Here is a 26506-nt window from a genome sequence, read left to right as displayed (position 1 = left end):
CAATGCGCTTCTGAGTCTGATCCTCCGGGCAGTTCGGGTAAGGAAAACGAGCACCCCCGAGCCGACTCGCTGTAGGCGTGGCGTATGCTGTGACGTCATCCAGTGACAGCTAGCTGTCAGAAAGTGAGTTCATTCCCCCGAGCCGAGCAGACGGACCGCCGTCGATAGGTTTTTACCCTTCCGTTGGTTATATAGCACTTCGAGTCAGCAAGACAACGGGCCAACCTTTCCACCGAGCCCGGCCATGGATGAACAGGCGGGGCCCGGTGTGTTCTTCAACAATAATAACAACTCTATTTTACCCGGCGGTGGAAAAGGACCGCTGCCTGATGGCGACGCTGGGGAGGCGGCTAGGGCGCAGTACAGTATCCCGGGGATCTTGCACTTCCTGCAGCACGAATGGGCCCGTTTCGAAGTAGAAAGGGCACAATGGGAAGTAGAACGGGCCGAATTACAGGTAAAAACGCTGTGTTTTATCTGTACACGACAACATATTAGTGGCGCCACCGAGGCTGGCCTTTTCTAGTCACTCGTGTTGAGTTTGTGTGTTTGATTGTTCTGCTTATAGGGTTAGCTTGTTAGCTGTAGCTTCGGAGCTAAACGAGCTGCAGCGCCCTTCCGAGCCTGCTGCACGACGACTGTTTGCGACCTCTTTAATGTGGCTAACACCACCAAACTTGCCTCCTGCTTTTAAAGTTTAAAAAACACGCTTGAGGCGTCCAATTAAAACCAAAGTAATAGCTAGATTTATTAGCAAAATAGCAAACTGTGGCTACCTACTATTTCCAGCTAAATCTATAGCACCCTGCGTTTGTTTTAACCGGGTTTTATTCCCATTAAAAAAAAAGAATGATGTGGAGGGATGGTAGCAGCCTTCTTATGTGCTCTGATCTTTCGGGAGCTGCCGGTGCTGACAGACAGCACACACCACACAGGAGCGAGTGGAGCCAGTGTGTCTTGTTTACGAATCTTATTGTAAGCTAGCTGCCATGTTAAAGCCACTCCTGAAGACTGAATTTAAAAATACTACCCGGTTTGTCTTTTGTAGTGGTTTATATGGACCTCTACAATCATCTGTTACTCCCGGTTTACCTTGTTGCTTTGTTACTTTGTTATATTTTACTTTAGGAGCAAAGCAAGTTTTTCTCCCATGAAATTTTGCAAACCTGATCCATCCAACATTAAACATCCATCCATGGATGTTTAATGTTTGGTTTGCTTAAAAGAGGAGTTAATGTCTGACAAAATTCATCATTTTCTTAATGTTTCCAATCCGACTAGAATTTGAATTTTCTCAGTGTATATGCAGGTGATTAAGTTCACCTATGTTGTCTTTACTGAAAGCATGAAGCCTTATTTAAACTGTGTTTTTTTTGGTCTGTGGATAGAACTAAGAGTTATATCTAGGAGATGAGGGGGCAGCTTGTTCCAGATGTACTTTTGTCACCATACTTAATGTTTAAAAGATGTCTTTCTTTCCAGTATTTTGACCTGCCTCAACTTGTGTGGTTTTGCAGCAGGAAGTTCCCTGGATTTACTGACCTCGGCTAACAAAGAGAGGATAGGGAGACACTGTATTGTTTCTAAACCGGTGACATACCCTCATCAGTGTAATAGGGTTTTGAGTCATCAGCATCATGCGGCGCTTTGAGTCTGGCTGAGGTATTGGGCTTCCTGTGTGCTGTCATGAAGCAAGCTTATCAGTGAAGACGGTGCAGTGACTGTGGTGAGGCACGGAGAGGCTGCTACAAAGCTTTTTAGGTGGTTTAATTGTGGCGGCAAAATGTGCGCGCTCAGTTTGAGTTCTTGTTTTTTGTTGTACCAAATGCCAGGCTGGGTAATCCGTTGAACATCATTTGATCTGCAGCAGACAATTTACAACTTTTGGTTTTGTCGTGTTTGTACTCGGATCCCTGTAGCACAGGATGTATTTGAGTTAATTCTCATGACTGCTAACCTTAATATATTTCAGTGGTAGTATTTCACTACATTGGATGATAAGTGAGGACTCACATATTGAAAATCTTCCACATGGGATGTAACCTTGCTGTGCCCTTGAAGAACACATACTTATTCCAAAGACATACATTACTTTTTCCAATAGAGAGGGTTTGGCGGGTTAATTGTCAGCAGAAGGAGCACAGTGAGGAAGAAAGGATAACAAGCCATTTAAATGAACATAAATAGACACGTATGAATAATGAAAAGGCTCTTGTGGACCTAGAGCCTTGATGGAAGAAACCATGCAGCATCTGCACATCAGTACATTCTTTTTTCTCCACCTCATCCTTCTGCGACATACTTCTCATAGTGTTCATCATCTCGTCTCCACACTCTCTTTTAGAGACTCAAATCTGATATGATATCTTACAAGTTTTAACAAGGTTGTACTTGCAGCGATTTCACCACCCAGTAAATTCTCTCCTCAGGATTTTTTTTATTTTTTTATTGCTGGTTGTGTAGTCAATGAATGGCAAACAGTTGGAGCTGTTTTATGTCACTGTTTGGGAGGAAGACAAACCCAGGGCTTGTAGGAATGTTGTCCAGCCAGCCTGTTAGGTCATGCTCAGAGCCACTCCTCTTTACTGGAGCTGTACAGAAACTACTGCTGTACCCAGCCTTTCCTGCTGCTGTGCAGTTTCTACATCATGCACTCATGGTCTGACTCCAGCTAAGCAATCATTGGTAAGAGGTGCATTGACTCAGACTAGGTGATTTGCTGAGCTGGTGGTCATAGGTTACAACTCCAGTTATTCTGTACTGTCTTATCTTGGCAGTAACACTAGGCTTGTGGATAGTAATTATTTCATTTTTTTAACATAATAAATCCTTTTAACTAGTGATTTTTTTTTCTTCTTTTTTTCCATTTTCCACCTTTTCACCTTTCTTATTGCCGGAGCAGCGGTAAAAATTCCCAAAGATGCTCAGTTTGTAATTTTACATGTATAACAGAAATACAGCAAATCCACACATTTGATAATTGATGAGAACAACAGTCACGTGTCGAGCCGCAGCTAACAGCCGTTTAAACCAGGCTAAATGGCTGGAAACAATTCCCACCACTTTTTCCAATGTAAATTCTTCAAATGTACGGCGATAGAGCTCAAGCGACATATGCTGAAAACTGCGACCACTGAAGTGGAAACAGGCAGCACAGCAATATGGAAATGTAGCAAAACACCTCTGAAAACATTATTTTCCATTATGTCAAAGGGTTATTTTAGCAGTTAAATCTAATGATAGCTAAATTAGGAAGTACTTTGCTAAGGTGTTTGTGAGCGTAATGCACTTTTTGAATTGGCTGCATACCACAAAATCCACACTATCAACTATAGGAATATGATAAGGTGAAACTTGTCATAGCCTATAAATATTTGGATACTGTCTAATAATCTAATGTACATATAGATGTAGTGTAAACAAGAAAGTGAGGGGAAATGACACACAGTAATCAGCCTGAGATGCTGCATCAACCAGGTCAGCTGTAGTGGCTCCCCCAATTTTCCTATTTTTCCTGTTAATCCTGTTCCAGCAAGGGTTGATCTCTTAGTTATAAAAGCTTATTAAAAGCGTATTTCTGGGTCGTTGTAAGTGGATGTTACGAGCAGATGTAGTTGACAATAAACAATGTGAATAGGAGCCATGGATTTTGTCTGTCAATGTAAAGAGTGTATTGATATTATATACCACAGAGTTGATTGATTTTCTTTTTTCTGTTGTTTAATTAACCCGTGGTCTCTTTCAGCTCCTTTTTTTTTTTTCATTATCAGAGTGGCTGTGGATTACTTTCCGGTTGAATGCCTGAACAATCATTCGACTTGCCACTGGATCGGTCAGAGTAGCTTTATGTTGGCACTGAAACTAGAGGAGGGGTTTGCCTATTTGCTATGGTCTATGTTTAGTTTAGTGGCATTTTCCAGTTCATGTATTGTTTGTTTTTGGTGTTTCATTGGTGGAGAAAAAAAAAAATCTAATTTGTAATATATATTTAACTCTCATCACCCCACTGTACTGATTAGTGCTGATCTTTTTCAGTTATAATGATAGAAATGGAATCAAATGACATCCTGTACAGGCCATCCACTGTGCTCCCTCAGCTCTCCAGTTATGGGGAAATCCCTGCTCGATGGAGTATCTCCTTGCCAGAAGTATTTGTCAGCAGCCATAATTTGACACCAGGAGAAGGTTGAAGGTGACACAGGGTGTAAGATGGCTTCATGTAGGTGCAGACTGAAACGTGGACTCACTTATCTTCACTGGATAGAAGCATCTCTCATATTTCTGCAGCAAAGACTTTTACCATGAACAAGATTATTATGTGTCTCATGCTATTTGATTACTTCTCCCCATGTGGACGGCAGCAGCCTAGAATTACCCTGCCTCTGGTTGATGACTTATTACTGTGATGTTGTGTTTACTTTTACTAATGGCAAAACCGGGGGCATATTTAACTCCATGGCGCAGCAAAAAGGACTGAACCGTGCACAAATGCACACAACGCACATGCAGTGGCATTCAAAAATTCAGAAATGGGAGTCACCGTCATTCCTGAGTCGATACTATGGCCGCCCCCAAGCTGAAGCTATTTTTGCCCTTTCAGTGTGCTCCTCTGAGTGGGAAAGTACAAAAAGTACGTGCTTCCTTCCAAGAATATGGTAGTATAAGTACTGGTTTCTCAATATCCTCGCCTTCTGAAACTGGCAGAGGAATTTTAGGCTCCCAAAGAAAAACTGTGCACACATTTAAGACAGACTGAGGAAGCAGCTGTTGCACCTCATGAAATATTCACTTGTAGTATAATAAGTAGTTTAAAAGGGATTGTGTTTTTCCTGTGAAATAGCCCAAAGGGACCTGTGTTTATTAACTAAAGCCTGGCCAACTGAGCTTTGGTCCACCCTCACCGTTGGACTTACACCAGAGACCTTCTCTGTGCTATCGGCTTGTTAATTCCCCTCTTCTTCCTCCATTCACGCTTCCAGCCTTCATCTGCCTATGTGGGTGCACGGGACAGCTGCCCGGTTGTACCACAAAGCCGCCCGCCTCCTTTGGTTTTACTGTAAATTTGAGGTTAGCAGTCTGTCAGAGTTGTAAATTGGTGTACTCACCAGATCAGATTGCTGTTGTCTTTGTGTAATGTGGTGACGATGTGATGTCATCTGGTTTGCTGTTTTCCCTTTTTCTTTTTTGGAAAAAATGCTTCCCTTCCTGTCTTCAAAAGTAATTAGAGTAGTATTTTTCCTTTATACTTATACTCATATCAGCAACATGGCTTGGTTTAAGCAGTTATTCAGTTGGGCTTTTATTCCGTTTTTATTCAGTTATTTCCTTTTGACATTAAACTCTGTGTACAGGTTAAGACCTTTTCTCCTTTTTTTATATTTGGAAAAACAGGAATATTGCCTGTCCCAGTATGCCTTTCATTTCGTATCATTTAAGTAGCGTCAGGAATGTATTTGCAGCTCAGCCCAGTATCGAGGATTATTTCTGCTCCTCTGTGGAAGCATGCTTCTCAAAGAAATGACATAAAGCTAAAAGTTAAACTCAGAATTGTGTCTAACTAGCTTTAAACCAGAGTCATGCCGAAAACAGAGACAACGCTGACCGGGCTTTTCGATGCCACAAGCTTTCTTGCGTCTTTTCCTTCAGCATTTTACTGTCTTAAACTTGCCCATCGCTGACTTTATGCATCATCATGCTCTTCATTCTTGTTAAGTTGCTGTTTTTGATACCGTTCCACGGAGACCACACCTTACAGCCATACGACCTATTTGTCAGAGAAAATGCTGATGTTGGAAAAAATGCTTTTTTGCCTGCGTGTGTCCATGTGTGCATGTGCACCGTGAGGCTTATGTAATATTAATGCAGCGACATGGGATGCAGCACCCTTGTCCTCAAGAAGCCGAACAAAAAAATGCCTGTGTTTGCATCCCCCCGTGAGGTAGCACTGTGGTGTCAGCTTGACATGAGATTGGTGATGGTTTAAGTGTAAAATGAAGCTGAAGTGAAAACGATGTGTTTTTGACTTCAAGCAGCCTCTGGCAGTTTAATGATTTTTCTTTTGATTTCTGGGTGTTTTTATAAAAGGTGGGAGGCATGAGATATTCCAAATCAGTAAGCAGAAATCTGCCCGTCAGAGGGTTTTTGAGTCTGTACTCATGCACATGATGTCTGAATTTGAAGTACATGCAGTTTGTTTGCAGCCTTTTCAAAGGTACTCTCTGCCTGGAACTGAGCGGGTGTGGAAAGAGCTGTCATAATGCAAACACTTCAGTTACCTCTGGCATGTTGAGCAGAGGAGGAAGCTAAAAGGTTGTGAAACTGGAGTTAGCATTTAGGACAGTAAAGGGATCATTCAGCGCAACTCAGCCTTAATTTATCAGTGCAGCAGAGTGTTTTGTACTGTAAGACAACATATTTTTGTATACCTTTAGAAATGTTGCCTTACATCTGAGCTGTGGTTGCTGTCCTTGGGTGTATTAGACAGTGGTGGACAATGTTGCAGATCAGTGAGCAGTGAGTTTGCTGTGGCTATGGCACTGTTGATTTTTATGATTTTTTTTCCTGTCACTGCAATACTGAGCTTTGGGTTCTTTTGAGTTTGCCAAGATGGCACAAAAAACGCATTGTAATAATGACTATGACCTTTATACTTGGCATTACAGTGAAAGGGTACCAAATAATTCAGTGTCGTATTAAGGGCTTAAAAACGTAGATTTCTTTAAGAAAATGTATTGCAATATTGTCAGTATTGTTATTTAATATTAAATTAATTGTTATTGAGGATTTGATAAACATGCTTTTTTTTTTTTTTTTTTTTTTTTTTTTTAGTATTTGGATTTCTAGAGTTTTACACTCGAATATACGTTTTCTGATTATCCATTTAAAATGAAGACTTGTGTATTGCTAGTGGACACAGATACTAAAGATTTATCCTTTTTCAAGTGAGCTCATGTTTAATTTGCTGTAGTCCCTAGCTCCTCCGTCTTGCTTCTGTTCTTTTACTCCTTTTTTTTTTTTTTCCCCCTTTTGCTGCTTTTGTGATGGCATCCGTGGAATGTACTTGGCTAGTTATCAGGCCGGCCATCACGGTGCTCTCTGGTTTGTGGTAACGGTGAGAGTAAATCTGGTGTTCCCTGAAAGAAAAGTTGTTTGCATTTTAAATGCAAACAACAAAACCCCCTTTTTTTCCCCTTAGTCTGCGGCTGAAAGTCCAGCTCATGTTTGCGTGTGGATACTCCAAAGTTGCACGGGCATCCGGCAAATTTCTTTTTTCGAACGGTGAGCTCAGCCCTGCTGCAAGATTTTTCACAGTGTTCACTCTGTGAAGATTAAATGGACTCATTGTTTTGCGGATGTCTTTGACTATGACGCAGAACGAGTCTGGAAGAAAACGCGTCTGGCGTTCACAAATCGCAGACTTTAAAGTCTTCTGTAATTATATTTAGTGGTTTGCAGTCATCATACATTCACCGACTGAAAATGAAGTTGAAAGGAGGAAGAAGACATTTGATGAAATTGTTTTCCTTTGGCTTCTGTTGTCTTTCATTTGCTGCCAACAATGTGTGGTTAAATAATCTCACTAACTCTTGTCAGTGTCAGGCAAGTGCGGTGAGACTAGAAATAAAGAAGCATGACACTCGTAAATGCAACCACATTTGACTGACATCAAACTAAGTGGTACTGCAAGTTTATAAAATCAGCATCTCTTTTTAACTGAATAAAGCAGACTTATATCTTAGATATTTTTTTTCATATTATAAGCATCACTGAAAGCTGCTATCTGCACATGTTTCCTTATTTTACTAATTAAACTGAGAGTGGATTTTATATTGATAAAAGCAGAAGATATTTATTCTAGCCAACCATCTCACCAGTGTGGCTTACCAGAATTTAGAGGTTAGTAGCTGTTGTTCAATTTCCTCCCTAGCCTAGCGTTAGCCTATCTCTTCTGCCTCCTTTTCCTGTCTCTGAAAAGCCCAGCGCTCTAGATGGATGCCCCATTCTACATGTCTCTTGCTCAGACACACTAAGGAGCCCTTATCCAGCAGCGCAATAATGCAGTCAGTGTGAGGCTGGGAATTAAATGCTTCCTGTGTCTCTTTATGGCCAGAGTTGACTCATTGCATTCCTCCCAAGGTTAATGTTTGATGGAGGAGAGATGGCGAGCCAGAGATTCACAGAGCTGCACTCTTCTCTATCTCTATCACGGCAGGACGCCAGGGGTCCCTGGGCCGGTGCTTCATGTGGATAAAGAAGTGAATGGACATTCGCTATCTCAAGCAGCACAGATGTACAGTTTCACCTACAGTGGATAAATTAGACAGTGAATCGAGCTGGACTTAAATAACATCCTTTCAAGTTGTTTTTACACTTTGTCATCATTTGGATCTGATAGGGCTTCGCTGAGTGGGCTTGCCTTTACTGCCGTTGTGGAAACAATTGAGTTGATTTTCTCTGTTGAAGAAATCGTGACACATTTTAATTGTAATTTACTTTTTGTGTTAGCAAAAAAGACCACATTCAGCTGGGTATAAGGGCTATTAAATGGGAAATGACTCCAAAATTAGCCTAATGAAGTTGTAAGTGGGCCCTTTTATTCACTACACAGTTTCAGTGCCCTGAGGCAGTGATCACTACTGATATTTGGATTGGAGCCAGTTTAGGCAGAGTAATTTATTTTAAGAGCCAGACAGGCTGCCCCAATCCAAACAGTGATCATTTTCCTTATGCAGTAGTTTCCTAATACCTTATTTATACCCTTTCTCTCACCTCCTATTCCTTCCCATCCCAGAACGATATCTGCGTTACAGTGCACAATCCATTTATTAATAAGTCATCATTGACACCACTCTTTTCCTCTTTTTTTTATACCTACAAACCTTATTTTCAGTCCACTGGCAAGGACAAATCAAAATTTTTCATCTGGTAAATGAAAGGCTTACTAGTTCTTTTGTGACTGATTTAGGCTTTGTTGTCATTTTCTCTGTTCATCTGCCCTCTATTATTTTACTCTTATCAGGAACATTTTCATTATGTTTAAAGTGGCCTGTTCTGTTCATGTGCAGCTCCATATTTTTATTCTTGGGCTCTACTAGAGTAGCTTTAAATGATTGACAGTTCAAAAATAATCCTTACTTATCTTACAGTGAACCTTCCTTTAAGATTACTTTCTTCTAATTTGCTGCCCTCTTACCTGGTTTTCCACAAACAGTACTCCACTGCTTTGTGGCCCCGCTTCCTCCAGTTGTTGTAAAGGGAAATGCCCACTTCTCAGCATGAATCTGATTGGGTTGATGAGTGTGGACATGAGCATCGATACCATGAAAGGTTACACTGCTGAGAAAATATTGCACACTTTAATTGGTAAACAGTGTCTATACAAGCACTGAAATGTGGACTGATGTGGAAAACGTCTGCTGCCAGGGCATATCGAAGCTAACGTATCAAGTAAAATGTTATTCTCAAAGTGTCTGTATATCATTCCTGTGCAGTACCTCTTAAATCTGCTTTTGAAACTTTAAACAGTTTAGAAGAGTTAGCAGAGTTATAGAGCACCTTAGGTGAGTAGTAAATGTGGCCATTTTCTCTAATGGAACTTTATTCACAAGACATTCAGCTGAACATCAATACAAGACAGACATTTCAGTGATATAATGTTACTTAAAGCTTGCAGTTCTGACTCCTCAACAGTATCCTTTGTAGATTGGGCAGCCTCGTCTTTGAGCGTGAGCCTAGCCGAAAATCTGGCTTCGTGCTGTTTTCAGTTGACAGAAGAACCCCCTGTGAATTAGCGAGACCGAACTGTTGATGCTGCAAATAAAGAAACTGTATCCTGTTTCTTAAGGCAGGCAAATTTAACTTTTCCTCACAACCAAAAACATATCTGGTCAGACTTCAAAGCTTGTTGAATACTCTTCTCCAGAGTGGCAAGTAAACCTTTTGAGTCAGACAAGCACAGGTGGGGGCGGGGCTTCTTTGTTCACAGCCAAATGACCATAGTGAGGATCTCCTCTTCTCTGTGAAGAGGAGTGGTAGGGGTAACGATGGACTAGCCTCATCATTATCGGATTTAGCCATGCTGGATGTGAGCATCCATCATTGTAACAGTATATAAAATAAGTAAAGTTTTAATAGGTCCACTAGCCGTTTTTGAAGCTGCTATTTTTTCTTGTTTTGTGTGTTAACACTCATGCTGGATCAAGGATAAATAACAGTTGTTAATGTTGTCAGTCCCAGATACATTACTGTAGATGAAGCTATCGATCACTGCACATAAAACAAGCTGAATAAGGAACTGGAGACTGTATAGATATAATGGGTAGAGCGGTGTAAGTGCTCTGCTTACACACCTCTGAGAAGCAAAGCATGTGTACACTGTTATCATGAGACTGGTCCTAGCTGAACTCAATACTGTTTGCACTGTCAGACGGAGGACAAATACTCTTAAGGCGTAATTGCACTGGTGCTACAGCAGGCAGGTTTTGAGGAGTTCATCTGCAGATGACTGGTTATGGAGAGATGAAGAAAATGCTCATAATTTCGAGGCAGATTGAAGTGCTGTCATGACTCATTGTTGCAGGCAGCAGCAGCAGCCCTACTTGCTATCCATGTGAAACTGTGATCCAGCCCACTCAAACTCGCACCATCCTCTGCATGTAGAGTGAAATGCCGGGAATCAAGTCAATATTCATTCCCATAACATGCTAGCTTGAGGATTAAAAGAGAATTTGAGTCTTCTTTTTGAAGTTGAACACAGGAGCAGTTTGGATTGGGCTCCTGTTCTCCATCCTTCTCCTTGCAGCTCATCGACCTTTATGATGGTGTTTGAGAGTTTGTGTTGATTTTGAACATTGATCTCTAGTTATTTCTGTCATCTTCTCCTAGCTACACAGAGGCATTTAAATCCACTTCTTGTGCTTATTGTTTTCCTTGTGATCATGTAGCAACTGAGATTGATTCTACAGCAATTTTATAGTACTGAAAAGGAAGCAGCAGCATTCTTATCATCTTCTCTGTAAACAGCACAGGCTTTACACACATTGGCTGCTTTTAAGTCATTTGGGAGGCTTGCTGTAACCTCGCAATGCTGGATGGACTGTGCTGGTTTGGTTTGGTTTAGCTTTTACTTGCCTCCTGTAACTATATAAAGTGAGACATATTTATAAGGATGTAGTACACTCTTAACCAAAACATTGATCTTCAAGCTGTAAAGAACAGTGACATTTTTATTATGAGTGAAAATATATGAAAAAATATAATTGCTGGGTGCCAGGGTGGCTCAGGACGTGATCAGGCGACCATGTATCCCGCGTGGTGGAGCAGTTGGCGCAGGTTTGCGTCCTGTCACCATTTACTGCGTGTCTTCCCCATCTCTCCTCCGGCTTTCCTGTCTCTCTCCACTGCAACAACTGTCCAATAAACCCATTAAAAAAAAAAAAAAAATCTTTAAAAAAAAAAAAATACAAAGCCAGAAGGAAGCACCTGTATATATTTGGTAAAACCCGAGTTCAGACTTTAATTGTCTATTTCTGTGGGAAAATAACTCTACTTTTCACAGAAACTGTGACTTTTTCCAGCCTTTTTCCCGTGTTTAAAAATGTGCGTTTACTCTCCAGCCTCATAATAATGGAGTTTGTTAAAACCACATAAAAAAGACGGGGGGTAAATCTAATAATGGAGACTAGAGACCATCTTGTGATGCAATTACACGAGACATAACCCCAATCTAACCACCTTATTTTCTTGAAAAATATTGTATTTATACACCAGATGATGACACAGTGGGATAATAAAAAGGTTGTCAGACATGGGTGTCAAGTGGCTCATCTGGCAGTCTTTACTCATGGGTTGGATTGAATTAATCTCCCAGTTTGATTTTCATTTTTGTCTTAATTAAACCTCTATTATTTTGTGACTGTATCTTGCGTCAGTCAAAGAATTTGTCCACAGACAGACGTGTAAAAACCTCCCAAAGTCCTCTGAATGAGCTCTGTGGTGCTTCCTGCTACAGTACGCGTCACTAGGACCCTATATTGCTATGAGGACAAAAGTGCACTCACAAGCTGAAAACAATACCAGCTTTGCCTTTATGGCTGAAAAACAACATAATAGGAACAAAGTACAAGGCAGCCCTGCTCGAAACTAATTAAAGTAGGTTCAGTGGCCTTTATCCATGAAGTATAACAGTAGAGAATAATTTAACCTCTATTCTTTTTAATTTCTTTACAAAGCAAAATACTTCACACTGGATCGTATTTTCTGTGTCTGTGCTCTGAGATGCGTTTTGCTCGCTGTCTGACCTGCTCTGTTTGATTCATGTGCTGCAGCTGATGGTACTGTATGCTGCACTGTGTGCTTCCCTCTACCACTCTCATTGCGAGTATGTATGCGTGCACACATGCCGCGTGTGTGTGGTACCCAGCAATGTAATGTAACGCTGACTCAGACCGAGTGCGTCAACAGCTGCTGCCTGTTAGTGAAGAGAGACAGCGGCGTGCAGAAGGAGGGGGACGGTTGGCGCGTGGGGGAGTGAGGAGGTTAGATTAAAATAGAATAGTACAGATTGGCTTTGTATTTCCCATCATGCCACACATATTGATTTGACATCATCCTATTTTAGTCTTGACAAAAGAAGTTGTTTTCAGATGTTGCCTCATGGAGCTTGTCTTTGACGTTGACTCTTTGTTGCCAGCTAACTAATATCTAAAATGCCTAAACCTTGGAGACATCTACTCTATTTATAAAAGCAGCCACTGTAAATCTCTTAGCTCTTTCCTGACAATACTATTTTTGTGTTTTCAGGCCCAAATCGCCTTCCTGCAGGGCGAAAGGAAAGGCCAGGAGAACTTGAAGAAAGACCTTGTCAGGAGGATCAAAATGCTTGAGTACGCACTGAAGCAAGAGAGGTGAGTGCCCCGCCACCCACTGCTGCTTCAGGCCACCCATGACACACGCATACCTCAGTTAGTCTCCAACAAATGCAGTGTTTTGTCCCTAAAATAAGTTCCTGTTTCTGTGAAATATTTAAAAGGATACCAGGGTGGCGTAAGATTCTCACTGGTCAACAAAGCAACATTCAGGATGTTGTTGGTAAAGAGTAGTGTTTTTAAAAATTTGGTTTGGGGTTTTTTTTGGTGGGGGGGTGAGATTTTTTTGCCTTTATCTGATAGTGCAGCAGTGAAAAGCAAACAGGAAAGAAGGGAGAGAGAGCAGGGGAAGGCCCAACAGGTTGGGCTCGAACCCGAGCCACTGCTTTTCAGCCATATGCTGTGTGGTCACCTGCTCAACCGCTGAGCTAAACTGGTGCCCAGAGAGTAGTGTTTTTAAAAGAAGGCCCAATTTCCTCTTATTTTGTATCCCAGTCTGGTTTCTCAGCTGGTGTCAGCAGAAGCGGAGCGCCGGAGAAATTCCCTCGAGTCCAGCTGGTGTTATGTCTCCGGTTGAAAGCAAGTGTTGGCATGAAGGCGTTGTTTGCTGTCAGATGCTCATGAATGCACCGTCCTCAGCAGGAGGACAGAATTGGAAAGGAGAAAGAGGACTCGTCTCTCCACCCGAGGCGAGGTCATTGTTGGCACTTTCTTTCAGAGACGAAAGGTCCCTGTAGTAGTGGTGGTGACAGCACTTTGCATTTCCCTTCCTCTTTGACACATGGCTGCACCCTGGAACGGAGATATGTTAGTGATGACTACACGTCTCTATTAAAGTGTCTCTAAGCCATCAAGCATATTATCCAAGTGGAACCTGAAGCACTAACCCTTTTTAAACTGAACAAATAGGCCTCAGGGTTTTGTAGGTGAGATTTAGTACATTCTTGGTGTAGCCAGGAACTCGGGTCACTGTCTCAGCAACCACGCAGGATGTAAGAAACTGCTCTGTGGTTCACAATTGAAGGCTCTGATTGTGTTTGAAACCTGTGAGCTGAAGTTTGGAGATCTCTTAATGCAAAGCATTGCTGAGGAGAGGCAGGCCTCTCTGGATAAGTAAAGGTTAAGCATAAGAAATTGAAAACTGGGATAGGTAGCAAATGAAATGGCTGGCTGCAGGTATCATAATTAGATCTGGGAGCAGGGAGGCTGTGGAGGCTAATGAGGGCCTTAACACAATTGAGTTAGACAGGTGTCAAAATGGGTTAGCACTTTATCGTTCCTGCAGTCAGCTCAGAGGTTAGTTAAATTTTGCCTACATGCTCTCTCTGTGAGGAGCATCATTCTGGGTTTGTTAAGCTCCAAATCATCTCCTGGCTGTTTGTAGCGTGTATTTGTCTACTTTTCTCCAGTGAGATCACTACAGACGCTGCCTCTGGAGCAACACTTAACCCAGAATTACTACCACTTTCCCTGGTTGCTAAGCAACCGGTCATGTCTCCGAGGGTCTCTGAAAGCAATATCAGAAATGGCTGTCTGAATGTGGGATGTACCGAATTTAAAATGAATTTGATTTTGATGGGGGGGTTGCTTCACACTGCTCTCCTGTGATGCATCACAGGAGTGTGTTGAGTGAAAGGTGTGAGAGCTCTCTCCACGTATCGACTCTTTACCGCTGTTGTGGAGGGGTGTGAAGCCACGTCACACGTCGGTATTGCAAAGGCTGAAGCAGCTGGAACCATAATATCATCACTGTAAACTACATTAATGCTTTCTGATTTCTGTCCTAAAATGATAATGTCAAGCAAATTAAGTAAAATTTTAACATGTGCAGCTTAAAGGCCTCGAGAGTAAAAGTGTATCACGTCAGTTTGCATGTATTATCCCCCCACAGCTGAAAAAATTAGTCACTTAATTTCTTATTAATAGAAAAATGATTGTTCACTGTTTTTGTTGTTGTTGTTGTTGTTTTTGTTCTCTTATTTTTCTGATTTAAAAAAAAAAAAAAAAAAAAATCATCTCTGAACAGACAAACATTTTATTTGAATTTAGGGATTCGGTGCATACCATCTCACATTTTCTACTTTAAGTTTGTTGTTCAAGCTAACCAATCTGAGAAGTAGAGCAAGTTGCGGCTGGGGCGACTTTGGGAGCTTATTATGCAAATATTGTGCATAATGAGTTTTTTAAATAGCTTTTTCTCGGCCTTTCTGATCAATCCTGTTTGCTTATTTGTCTGCGTCCCTTTTCTTTTACTTTTAGAGCCAAGTACCACAAGTTAAAATATGGGACAGAGTTAAACCAAGGTGACATGAAGCCTCCAAGCTACGACTCAGGTAAGTCTATGGAGACACAAACGTCCAGCTCCACCTCTGCACACTGAATGACTGTGATTGTTGAGTTCACATACCTCTGGTGACAGGGTGGTTCCACATGCGAAGGCTGCGTTCATGTTGAATCTTGTTTGATTTGATGGATTTCTTCACAGTTTCCTAAATAGTGAAAGAGTACCCTTTTGTTGCTGTTAATAGAGTACAGATATTTTCTGTGAGAGCATTCAACAGTTCATAGAAAGACGTTCCTGAGAAAGGTGTTGACAGTGAGCTCTGGGTTATTCAGAGTGACCGTGACATTGTTTCTGGAAAGAGAGATTTCTAGAAACGCAGAGCTTAAACAGTAAATCAGTAATGAATTTTTTAAACAGAACAAGTATTACCTTTCTGTAGCCTCACAGCTGTGAGAATGTACTCCTTTTCTTTCATTTAATGTTAATCTGCTTGTAAGCAATGATGAATATAACTGGTAACTGCAGCCAATTTTTTTTTTAATGCTGTGGGCACAACATATGAACAATCAAAACAAAAAAAGTCCACACTATGAAAGCCACTAGTGTTAAAGTAAGGGGTTCAAGTCCCTCTCAGCTAATGTAGATGAGAGGTCCTTAAGAGCTTAGAAATATGGAAATCCAAGCATTTATAATTCAACCTGCTGATGAAGAGCAATCCAAAAGAACGGCAAAGCAGCTACATGGTTGTTATTGTTATTGGAACGTGAGCTTCATGCTTTGCAGCGTATAGCTAACAAAATTGGGGAAATGCAACCAGATCTCTTTGCATGAGTAAATCCCACCAGAATTACTGTAGATTAGACACATTCACACAAATGAATCCCTGATGCTGTTCATCAGTCAACATTCTCACTCTAGCGTTCCTCCTTTCATCACAGTACCTTGTTTAACAGCAGTATCACTCTGAAATCTGCACTCTACCTGCTTCTTGTTATATTATTGTAGTTTAATTGGCCTCTCATGTTTGAGTCTGCTGCCATCGTTAAGTCAGATTGGGATATTTCCTCTCCTCTTTCCTCATCTCTATTCATGAGGGCTGTTCAAAGCACCCGAGCCCTTGAAGTGTTGATGAATGAGGGGAGGTGAAGGGGAGAGGTGTTGGTTGATGGGGGTGTGGAAGGGGTGGGGTGGGGGGGAGATGAGAAGTGGAAGGTGTTGCTGGTATGGTGGCACACCTGCTCGCTCATCACCCTCTTGAATTAGACATGACCCAGTTTTTAAGGCACCCTCGCTGCCCTGCCAATTCAACCCTGCAACACACATAAATACACACACTCTCCCACCCAATCTAAACCTCATTAACACGTCTCTCTGCTCCATGCAAAATTCCCAGCTGACTCGCGAACGGACTGTTGACTTTAAGTATCAAAGCTCACTTTGAATCCCTTCATTGTTTGTCATAGAGAGACACAGTGTGTGTCGTGCTGGATGCTGGAAGCACCAACACACGTTGTTGATCTTTGTAGTGTGTCATGGGATACGGGTGGCGCAGAGACGAGCAATTTCGACTGTCAGAATTCGTCATTAAACATCAGATGTTTTGCTGTAATATCAAGGGAAAAGCTGCTGATAAGCGAGTTTAAAAAAAAAAAAAAAAAAGTCAAAGCAGCATTAAAATAGAGTTTGTAACATGAATAAAAATATGAGTTAAGGTAATAATGACCTAGTTGGATGTAAATATTTGGATTAAGGCTGGTTTTTAAAGTGAGTTTATTAAAAATTGTTTTCCCTTTAACGATTGCTGCGAAAGTCACTGGAACAATTCAAAGCGAAACAGTACCCTTTTCTCTTTAAGTGCATTTTACTGTCTATGGACTGAAAGGAACTGTGTGTATGTGTGTGTGTGTGTGTGGTTGCCAGGATGCTGTGATACAGGAATGTCTTGGTTGTGTTTACAGAGTGGAAATAATGTCTGTTTGTGCTGCCCTGATTTGTGTCCTTCTCGTCTCCTCCAGATGAGGCCAATGAGAACGAGACTTCTGGATCACTCAACAATCAGCTGTCCTGGAAACAAGGCCGTCAGCTCCTCAGACAGTGAGTGCACGCGCTTTTCACTCAAGACAACCGTCTTCAACCTAGAAACCTACTCAACTCGCTAAAATTAACTGTACTGAAATCAGGGTTTTCTGTTGAACTAAAATGTTTAATCCACTGGAATCGTGTGCTTCCAATCTTATTAATTGCCTAATCATTGCTGAAGGCACTTTTTTTTCCTGGCAGTTGCACATTGCAGAGCGGTTATGTCAAACTCATGACAGCTTTTCCCTGAGTCACATGCACACCTTTTTCTGCTGCTTCTAACACAGCAGAAAAAGAAAGGCGTAATATCTTTAAAGAACTGATAAAAGCACTGGTATGAATCAAATCTTATATATATACATTAGAGCCTCTAGTTACATTTCTCTGAAACAGTTGTCACTTGTGTCTGTGTATGTACTTGCTATGGGCCAGAAAAGTGTGGGAAAGAGCTCCCTCACATGGGCAGCAGCCATCATTACTTGCTCTGTGTGTTTTCTTTCCTCTGGTAAACCCAACAAGCTCAGGAGTGTGATTATCATGTCATCCTACTCTACAGTCAGTCGTAAATAAACCAGGCTCCAGCCTTTATCGTAGACACCATCAGGCAGCCTCGCACATCATCTGCCCCAACATGCCGCTTGATGATGCAGCCAATTTATTCACAAGTCCGTGTCAAGGGACAGATCAATAATGTGCTAAAACACCCCTCCCTTTCAGCCAGTCGCTCACCCAAATTGCTAAAGCTTCTTCTGCGTCCCTACAGAGTAGGTGTAATATCTGATGAGTAGCTCATTGTGCTGATACTGTTAACTAGACCGCTGCCAGAGGACATTTTTAACAGTGAGAAGTGCTTTTTCATCTTCGATGATATTGAGGTCAAGACAGTAAATATAATGCAGCAGTCTAATTTATCTTTCTGGCATCATTACAAGACTTTAAAATGTCTTTTTCAACACTGTACCACACAAATATTGCTTAAAGGCTTGGGTGAAACCAAATACATCCATGTTTAAATCCTCTTACTTTGTTCCAGGTACCTGCAGGAGGTGGGCTACACAGACACCATCTTAGATGTGAAGTCCCAGCGAGTCCGGGCACTGCTAGGATTAGCCGGGGATGGAGCCGGAAGGACAGGTGAACGCATGAGCACCGAACCTTTGGTCAACGGGACAGACACAACAGCAAAGGGCATGGGCACCAGAGGGTGAGCACACACCTCTAAGGGTGTCTAAACACTTGTTGTGTATATCACTGCAAAATGAGTCTAATAAAGTCAAATAAAGTTATTATGATAATAGAGTCAAGAAGCTTGCAGTTGATGTGAAAATTGCAGCAGTATTGTTAGTGCCAACTGTGTGTTAATGCTTGAATCATTCTCCCTCAACAGGAAAACTGAGCTCTCTGATACCAGCGCTGTACTGGAAGCCTTCAAGTTCATTGAGAATGCAGCTGCTGAGTTCAGTGATGAAGACGAGGAAGAGGATAGCGAAGGGAAGGACAGGACTAACGTGGAATCAAGGACGGTAAGAAATCGTCCCTCCCCACCTCCTGTGCTCAAACATGTTAGCAGAAGTTGTTGCTGTGCTATTAATAATGGCAATGCTTTCCCTGCAGATCATGAGGAAGAAACCTGCGTCATCAGCATCGCCGGCCAGTATGGACACCACTGAGGACCCCGACACAGAGGAGGCGCTGAAGGGCTTTGACTTCCTGTCCAGTCCTGACGAGATGGACACCTCGCCAGAGACTAGAGGCACCGGGGACGGCACAGACTGGGGTGAGTCACACGTGATACTGTTACCTATTAGATGCTACAGATACAGTTACAGTAGTTAACAAAATGTGTATCTTTTTTGTGTGTAAGTCCAATATATATAAGATTCATTGTAAAGATAATTATTTTATGCTGTAATGTTATTTTTCTGTTTTTCTAGTTTTCAGTTTGGTGACTGTTCATGGAGTACTTGTCATTCATAAATCATGCTGTGGTCATTAGTCATGGCGCTGGGAGTTTATACGTTTAACCCATAGTTTGTGATCCTTTCCACTGTGTGTTCCCAACCTGATTCCCATTGTATTTCACTGATCTCCAGACCAAAAACTGGGCTTAATGTCATGCTGAGGTGTTTTCTTCAAATCTGACTGCTCATCTTAGTATCAAGTCATCTGTACACTAAAGTCAGATTATTACAAAGACTCCATATGGGGTGCTTTTTCTGGTCAGATTTCCACACATGACATTAACAACCCTCCCACCACTGTCACATACACTGGAAAAGAAATATTGGACAGATTAAAAGAGATGCCTGGAAATGCTGCTCCCAGTTATGTACTGTTAAAGGTGCTTTTCTCAGACCCGAAAGACCTTCTACTCTCCTGGGGGGAAACCTCCAGGAGAGTATGGCCCTGCCAGGCTGCTCAGGCCTTGACCAGGGTGGTTCCTCAACAGCCTCTTGGTCTGGTTTTGTTCCCCCTGTTTAGAAAAGGACGAGCAAGGTCCAATTTCTGAGGCCTGGGACGTGGACCCGGGCCTGATAACCAAACTCAAGGAAGAGTACAGAAAGGAGCGCAAGGGGAAAAAGGGGGTGAAGAGTAAGTCCTGTCAGGTGTTGCTGCCTCCCTCCCTCTCCTCTCTTTGTAGAGCCTGACTTTTCCTGAGCTAAGCCAAAAAGCCTAAAATCAAAAACACAAAAAATATCTTTCTTTTTTTTTTTTTTTTTTCATCTCCGTCTCTGGCTGCTCTTTATTTCGTGTCTGTTCTCCTTGTCTTTTCATACTGATGTCTCTTCTGTCTTCTGGTGACTGGCTGCACATACATCATCATTTTTCTACCCAAACAAATTTTAATGCTTGATGCATGTTTGTCCAATTTTAATTTTTTTGTATTTATAATCATATTCATCATCATCTTCTCCACATTGTCAAATATCAGATTAATGAGTTGGCCGTGACCATAAGTCCATCTGTGTCCCATCTGGGCTAGCAAAAGTATCCTCAGTCATCTGTTTCTGTATCTTCCTCAGTCATAATAACATAATTCTCACCATCTTTATGCTCATCTGTCAGCTATGTTGATACAACAGTAACGAGTAATTTTGCCGCTGCTGTAAATTGATAGCAATTAAACGATTTTTCCAGTGACTCAGTGAAGTGACTCAGCTGAATACTACAGCTCTCAGAATGACAGCTCACTTCAGACTCATTCAGCCACTGAGAGCTCTTAGATTTCGCATTATTTGAGACCCACGCTCTGCTTTCCTCTTGTTGTGATTGAATCATGAGATCAGCAACTCAGTTTGCTTCACGTTCTTCTGCTCTTGACTGTAACACCACTTTTCACAGTTGGCTTTTTCCCGTCTTTTTTTTTTCTTTTTTTTCCTTTTCCTGTTCTGTGTTGGTGCTTTATCACTTCAGTGGCTGTGTGGAGGAGATCATCTGGCACTTTTTAAGGAGTAGTTTGACATTTTGGGGGGAAAAATAAATATTTCTATCTGGCAGAGAATTTGATTTTAAGATCAATACCTCTCTGTTATCCATCTGTTGGATATGAGCAATGTAACAGCTGCCCTTCCTCTAGGGTAATGTAAGGAAATCCACCTACATCCACCTCTGAAGCTAACGCATTAGCTTGTTACATTTTGTTAGTTTAATCCTTTCAGAGTCCCATTATGTGAAAACAACAGGTAAGAGTCAACAGAGCTTTTTCGCCATTTGTAGTCTTACTAATATAAACAGATATCTGCATATTCATTATTGACCATCTGGTCTGAGCAGGCTGCATTTGCTTACAGAACATGTGGTGAAACAAAAGAGGGATAACATTTAGCTTTAGCTGTTGCCTTCTTGTTGATTCCCATTGGCCTGATTGCCAAGTCAACAGACAAGCACATGGCAGTCAGTTAAAACCTCATATATAAAATATATTACATATTTAACACCCAGTATAAAGGCAAATTGATTAGAAGATAAATTCCACTTCCATGTTTGTGTGCTGTACACGTCCCGAGGGACTTCCTCAGGTCTCTGCAGGTTCCCTGGCAGCTGCTCTGAGCTAAGCCAGTTCCCTTCTTTTTGGTCCGTATGCTAAGCTGATGCCTGTAATTTCATATTTAGTGTTGCATCTGTCAGAAAAAGACTTTTAAAAATTGCAAACTACTTCTTTAAACATAATTCGGGTTCAGTTCTGTGAGGACATGCTTGCAGTCAAACATAAGCATTATATATGCATTTGGGAATATTTCTGCCTGCCTTAAAATGCAGCCCTATCTAAAGTTATCCTCTCCACACAGCCCATCCTTTGCCTCAGTACCTTCTCTAATTTTTCATTTAACAAGGACTTTGCTGGTGGCTTCTCTTCGTTTTCCATTCGGAGTTATTAATTTATTTTCTTCCTTTTCAGTGCTGCCTTCCTTCCATCTTCATCTGCATTCTCTCTTTCAGCTTGTAGTCACACCTTTCTGATTTAAAATATTTCCACTCCTGTGTGTGTGTGTTTTAACCGTTCACCTGATTTGCTAAACAGGGCCCAACCGATTCAGGCTGCACGACATGTTGGCTAACCTTCGAGATGCAGAGGACTTGTCCCACATCCAGCCTGCACCTGCCCCTCAATCCCGGCCCAGCGTACCCCGGTTCAATGAACATGATGGAAACCGAACAGATGAAGGTGCTCTAGAAAAATACCAGCAGACTGTAGAAGTCACGTAACAGATTGGATAAAATTGCTTACCGAGTTATGAAGGTTGTGTATTTATTTAACTGTTTGTTCTGCTCTCAGTTGACTCGCTGACCTTCCCGCCCACCTCAGGGAAGCCTTTCATTATGAGCACGGATGAGGCCATGGAGAGTGAGCTGGGCCTGGGGGAGCTGGCTGGACTCACTGTGGCCAACGAGGCCGACAGTCTAGCTTATGATGTGAGTAGGAACACGCTGAATTTATTGAACGAGCCATAGGACCGCTTCTGGAGAGAAAACTACTTCCTGTTATGTTATCTTTGGATCCTTATGAAAAACAGCCGTCCTGCTTTCCTTCTCTGATCTGCAACAAAAATTTTCAGTCACATGGAGAAAAAAACATGTCAAACAGCTATTTTTACCAACTATGTCAGAGAAGCAGCCATCAAAGTGTAATCAAGATATTGGGTCTTGTTTTTGTTTTCTTTTGATCACATTTACAACAGTAATATCAAAGTCACATGGCTACTAAAGTATGCCAGAAATGGTTTTAACATGTTTTTTAATTTAGGCTGATTTTACTGTAACAACCAGATTTTACACAAAAAAGGATGCTTATCAAAGTACAGAAAAATGTCAAGCATTAATGAAGAGTAATTAAAAGTTCTTTTAATAGCATAAAGCATAAGTGACTCTTACACTTCTTTCTTAAACCATGAAATTCTTATTTTATACTGCTAATAAACACATACCTATAAAAATGCACTTCTGACTGTAGCTCAGGTCTGAGCTGCTGATTATATTTCATAAATCTGCTCATTCTGCTGATTGGATACTAAGCTCTGATGTCCTCGCTTCAGATTGGAAACAACAAGGATGCCATGAGAAAAACATGGAATCCCAAATTCACTCTGCGGAGTCATTTTGATGGGATTCGGGCGCTGACCTTCCACCCCGTGGAGCCCGTTCTGATCACCGCTTCAGAGGACCATACACTCAAGATGTGGAACCTCCAAAAGACTGCTCCTGCCAAAAAGTATGAATTTCAGACACCATCTCCTCCTTGATTTTATCTTTCTAATAATTATAACACAGACAGTCGGTACTGCTGCAGCAGAGAGAGGCTGATTCAAGAAAAAAAAAAGCTCAGTTGTTTGACTGGAACCCCGTATTGAGTGAGTATGTCTTTGTTGCTGTGGTGTCACATGATACAGTCACAGGAAACCGATCCCATGTGTGATAAAGAGCTGACGACACTCGTTATGCCGTGTCACACCTCTGCAGCCCACACACAGTCTGGTAGTGATGTGGATTTTAGGAAGTTGAGGTCATTAAGGGAAGGGCTATTGTGACTAAGACAATAAAACAGCATGATGTCAGATCAGTGGTGTAACAGCAAATTATAGCATTTACAGTTTTTTAACATCAGTCATTTTAATCAAGTCACTGACATTCATTAAGTGCTATTTGGTTCTAATAATATACATATTATTTGTTTGCAGAAGTACATCTTTAGATGTGGAACCGATCTACACCTTCAGGGCCCACAGGTAAAAAAAAACAAAAAAAAAAACAGAAAAAAACTCAGGAGATAAATAAAACTTTCTGTGTTAGTGCTGGTTTAAAAGATGAGAATCGTGATTTTAAACCACAGGGGTGCTGTACTGAGTGTGGCGATGAGCAGTACGGGGGAGCAGTGTTTCAGCGGTGGTGTCGACGGGACCATTCAGTGCTGGAACACCCCCAATCCCAACATCGACCCTTACGACTCATACGGTAACAGCATTTTGGGGTTTTGCTGTAATTTGAGGATTTTCAATCAAATCATTCTGAGCGGAGTTATCATTTATTTATTCATTTATTTTTCTGTGACAGACCCGTCTGTGCTCCGGGGAGCCCTGAGCGGACACACCGACTCGGTTTGGGGTTTGGTGTACAGCAGCGCACACCAGCGCCTCCTCTCCTGCTCTGCAGATGGGACCGTGAGACTGTGGGACGCCAATACCACCTCACCCGCCCTCGCGGTATTCAACGAAAACAAAAGTACTGACTTCATTCATATAGCCTCATTTTTCAAATGTTTTTTCGACTGAGCAGCTAAAATAAGCATTTGTGTGTGTGTTTTTTTTTTTTGTTTGTTTGTTTTTTCCCCTGTGCCAGAGCTGGGAATTCCCTCCTCAGTAGACCTGGTGTGCAGTGATCCAGCTCATCTGGTCACATCCTTCACAAACGGGGAGATTGGCCTCTTCAACATGGAGACCCGCCAGCTGGTTCTCAGTCTGGAGTCCAATTTGGAGCCAGGTAGGTTTGGAGCTGTGTGCCACTAGCAGTGTCCTGAAGCACAGTGTGATTAGAGACTGAAACTAAAAACTTAAAAGCTAAAGTAAAAGTTTTCAGGGTTTGAAGCTGTTTTTGAAGAAGCTTTAAGGCCACAGAAACTTGCCAGAAGAAAGGCTCTTTACTAACATCTAGTGGTGGCTGAAAGGAGTAAAAACACAATTTTGCTGCTGCCTCTGTCCTCACTGTCAGTGATCTTTAGAAAGATCTGGAGATGGATATCAAATTAGTGTTTAGTATATTTAAGTTTTACACCACTAAGAATCAAAAAACTTGTGTGATCTGTGTCAAGCTAGCCCAACAAAACTAATGCCCACAGAAGTGTAAGTGTAATATCCAGTTGCTGTAGTTAAATCACTTTTGTCCTGTAAAAAAGTTTGTAAAATTAATGCCAAGAACGCTTTCCTAAAAGTGATTTATTTTTGGACTGGTTGTCCCTTTAGTTATTCTGCAGGCTTATCGCTGCTGTTTTAAAGTCTGTTTGTGCTCATCTGTTATCAACAGGCACTCCCAGTCACATCAATAAGGTCCTCAGCCATCCCACTCTTCCCATCACCATCACTGCGCAGGAGGACAGACACATCAAGTTCTTTGACAACAACAGTGGGAAGCTGATTCACTCCATGGTGGCCCATCTGGATGCTGTCACCAGCTTAGCTGTGGACCCTAATGGACTTTATCTCATGTCAGGCAGTAAGTATCTTTGAATCTCCCTATCCTAGGTCTCATTTAGCAAAACTTGTTTTTTTCTGGTTTATTCAGTGAATTGGCACAACTGAATATTGACTGAATTTACTTTTAAATGTTTAATCTGAAGTTAGAAGAAAATATAAAGTCTTCAGAATTCCAAAATATAACACCGTTATGGGTTACGTATAATACATGAGTCTTTTTTCCAGGTTGTATGAGAAAGCTGTTCATACTCACAGGAGTTCAGTTCTGCATCTCTTGTAACTCATCATCTTCTCCACAGGCCATGACTGCTCTATCCGTCTGTGGAACCTGGAGAGTAAAACCTGCATCCAGGAATTCACAGCTCACAGAAAAAAGTCTGAGGAATCGATCCACGATGTGGCGTTCCATCCGTCAAAATGCTACATTGCCAGTGCCGGAGCAGACGCTCTCGCCAAGGTGTTTGTATGACGCGGAGCTGCGTCTCTCCCCACAGCCCCGCTCTCTGACTCATCTTCCCATGATCAGGGACCAATGGCGACACAGCAGGGGAAGGATCTTCGGGCAGGGATCCAGTCCCATCTCACCCAGCCCGCTAATCTCCTGTCGGACTTGCAGACTATGTAGCTGCTAGCCTCAAACGGGCTGTGACTGTCCATAGAAAGGGTCAGCAGGGAGGCCAGCTGGGAGGAGAACTGCCCTCTGGTCCCCCGTCTACCATCCAGGCAGGCCTGGGTGTGACCGGCCACTGCGCCCCTGCAGACAGACTAAAACTTAACCTCCTGAGCTAGGAGGCTCAGGACAAGTGTTAGAGCGTGAAGTGGAGAAATGAGGTTTCAAGCCCCGTCTTCTTCTTCTGCCCTCGTGGCTTCACGCTCACCCCAGATCCCTCAGGCCCTCGACCTTCCCTCTGAGACAAACCAGGTCCGGGCCCTTTACTCCAAGTCAGGTTTTGTGTTGTTGTGTTCCAGAAACGTTGGGTACCGGAGGCCCGCTGGAGTTGTCGTGGAAGCCTCTCACTTCCTCTTCTCTGCTTCCCAGACTAACTCTGCTTGCTGGCCTGCCTTTATTTTCCTTTTTAAAAACACATATTGACAAATGTGCCTTTGCTTTAAAAAGGTCTTGAAAACGTTATTTTAACAAGCTTGTTTTTTGGGGAACGGGGGTGGGGTGGGGTGGGGTGGGGGGGATAGCGGAGAATCGGAGCTGGTTGTCACAGAGTTGTTGATTTTAACATTGGATGTAAAATTACAAATGCTTATAATAAACAAAATATATATTCAGTCTTAAAATTTACTGTGCAGCGTGAGTTTGAGTGCTCCTTTTTGATAAGTGTGGTTGGGGAATCAGTTTTGTGCATTTCAAAGCTGGTAGAGTGATAAAGACCATTAAATATATTGCCTGTTTGTTAGATTCAAGTAATTGTACACTTCAGAAGTAAGATTACCAACATATGTGTCCAAAGTAAACCATCTTGGTTATATAATTACAATTCAAACTTGGTTCTAGATGTCAACTTTAGGCATAATTAACTGATTTATTTTTGGCCAGTTTGCTCTTGTTTGAAGTGAATGGCTTGTACTGTATGTAATTT

At 41.9% G+C, this 26506-nt stretch overlaps 1 protein-coding gene across 3 annotated transcripts; it reads left to right on the top strand.

Moving 5' to 3' along the window:
• Positions 1–115: 115 nt before the first annotated feature.
• Positions 116–26071, top strand: LOC115793177 (striatin). 3 transcript variants are annotated; one of them, XM_030748029.1, is made up of 17 exons: positions 116–457; positions 12802–12905; positions 15126–15199; positions 17166–17244; positions 18263–18433; positions 18617–18752; positions 18844–19006; positions 19711–19821; positions 21752–21895; positions 22037–22143; positions 22764–22939; positions 23406–23453; positions 23558–23679; positions 23779–23946; positions 24064–24204; positions 24745–24933; positions 25214–26071. In XM_030748029.1, the coding sequence occupies exons 1-17, from the start codon at positions 245–247 to the stop codon at positions 25381–25383; spliced, it is 2316 nt and encodes a 771-aa protein (XP_030603889.1). In that variant the 5' UTR covers positions 116–244; the 3' UTR covers positions 25384–26071. The 3 variants fall into 3 exon arrangements, with proteins under 3 accessions (XP_030603889.1, XP_030603888.1, XP_030603890.1); XM_030748028.1 differs by having other exon boundaries at positions 245–457; positions 22007–22143; XM_030748030.1 differs by lacking the exon at positions 19711–19821 and having other exon boundaries at positions 245–457; positions 22007–22143.
• Positions 26072–26506: the final 435 nt, after the last annotated feature.

The sequence above is a fragment of the Archocentrus centrarchus genome, chromosome 15 (genome assembly GCF_007364275.1).
Source record: "Archocentrus centrarchus isolate MPI-CPG fArcCen1 chromosome 15, fArcCen1, whole genome shotgun sequence".
NCBI classification, from domain to species: domain Eukaryota; kingdom Metazoa; phylum Chordata; class Actinopteri; order Cichliformes; family Cichlidae; genus Archocentrus; species Archocentrus centrarchus.
Note: the sequence above shows the minus strand (reverse complement) of the source record. Positions and strands in the feature narration are given on the sequence as shown.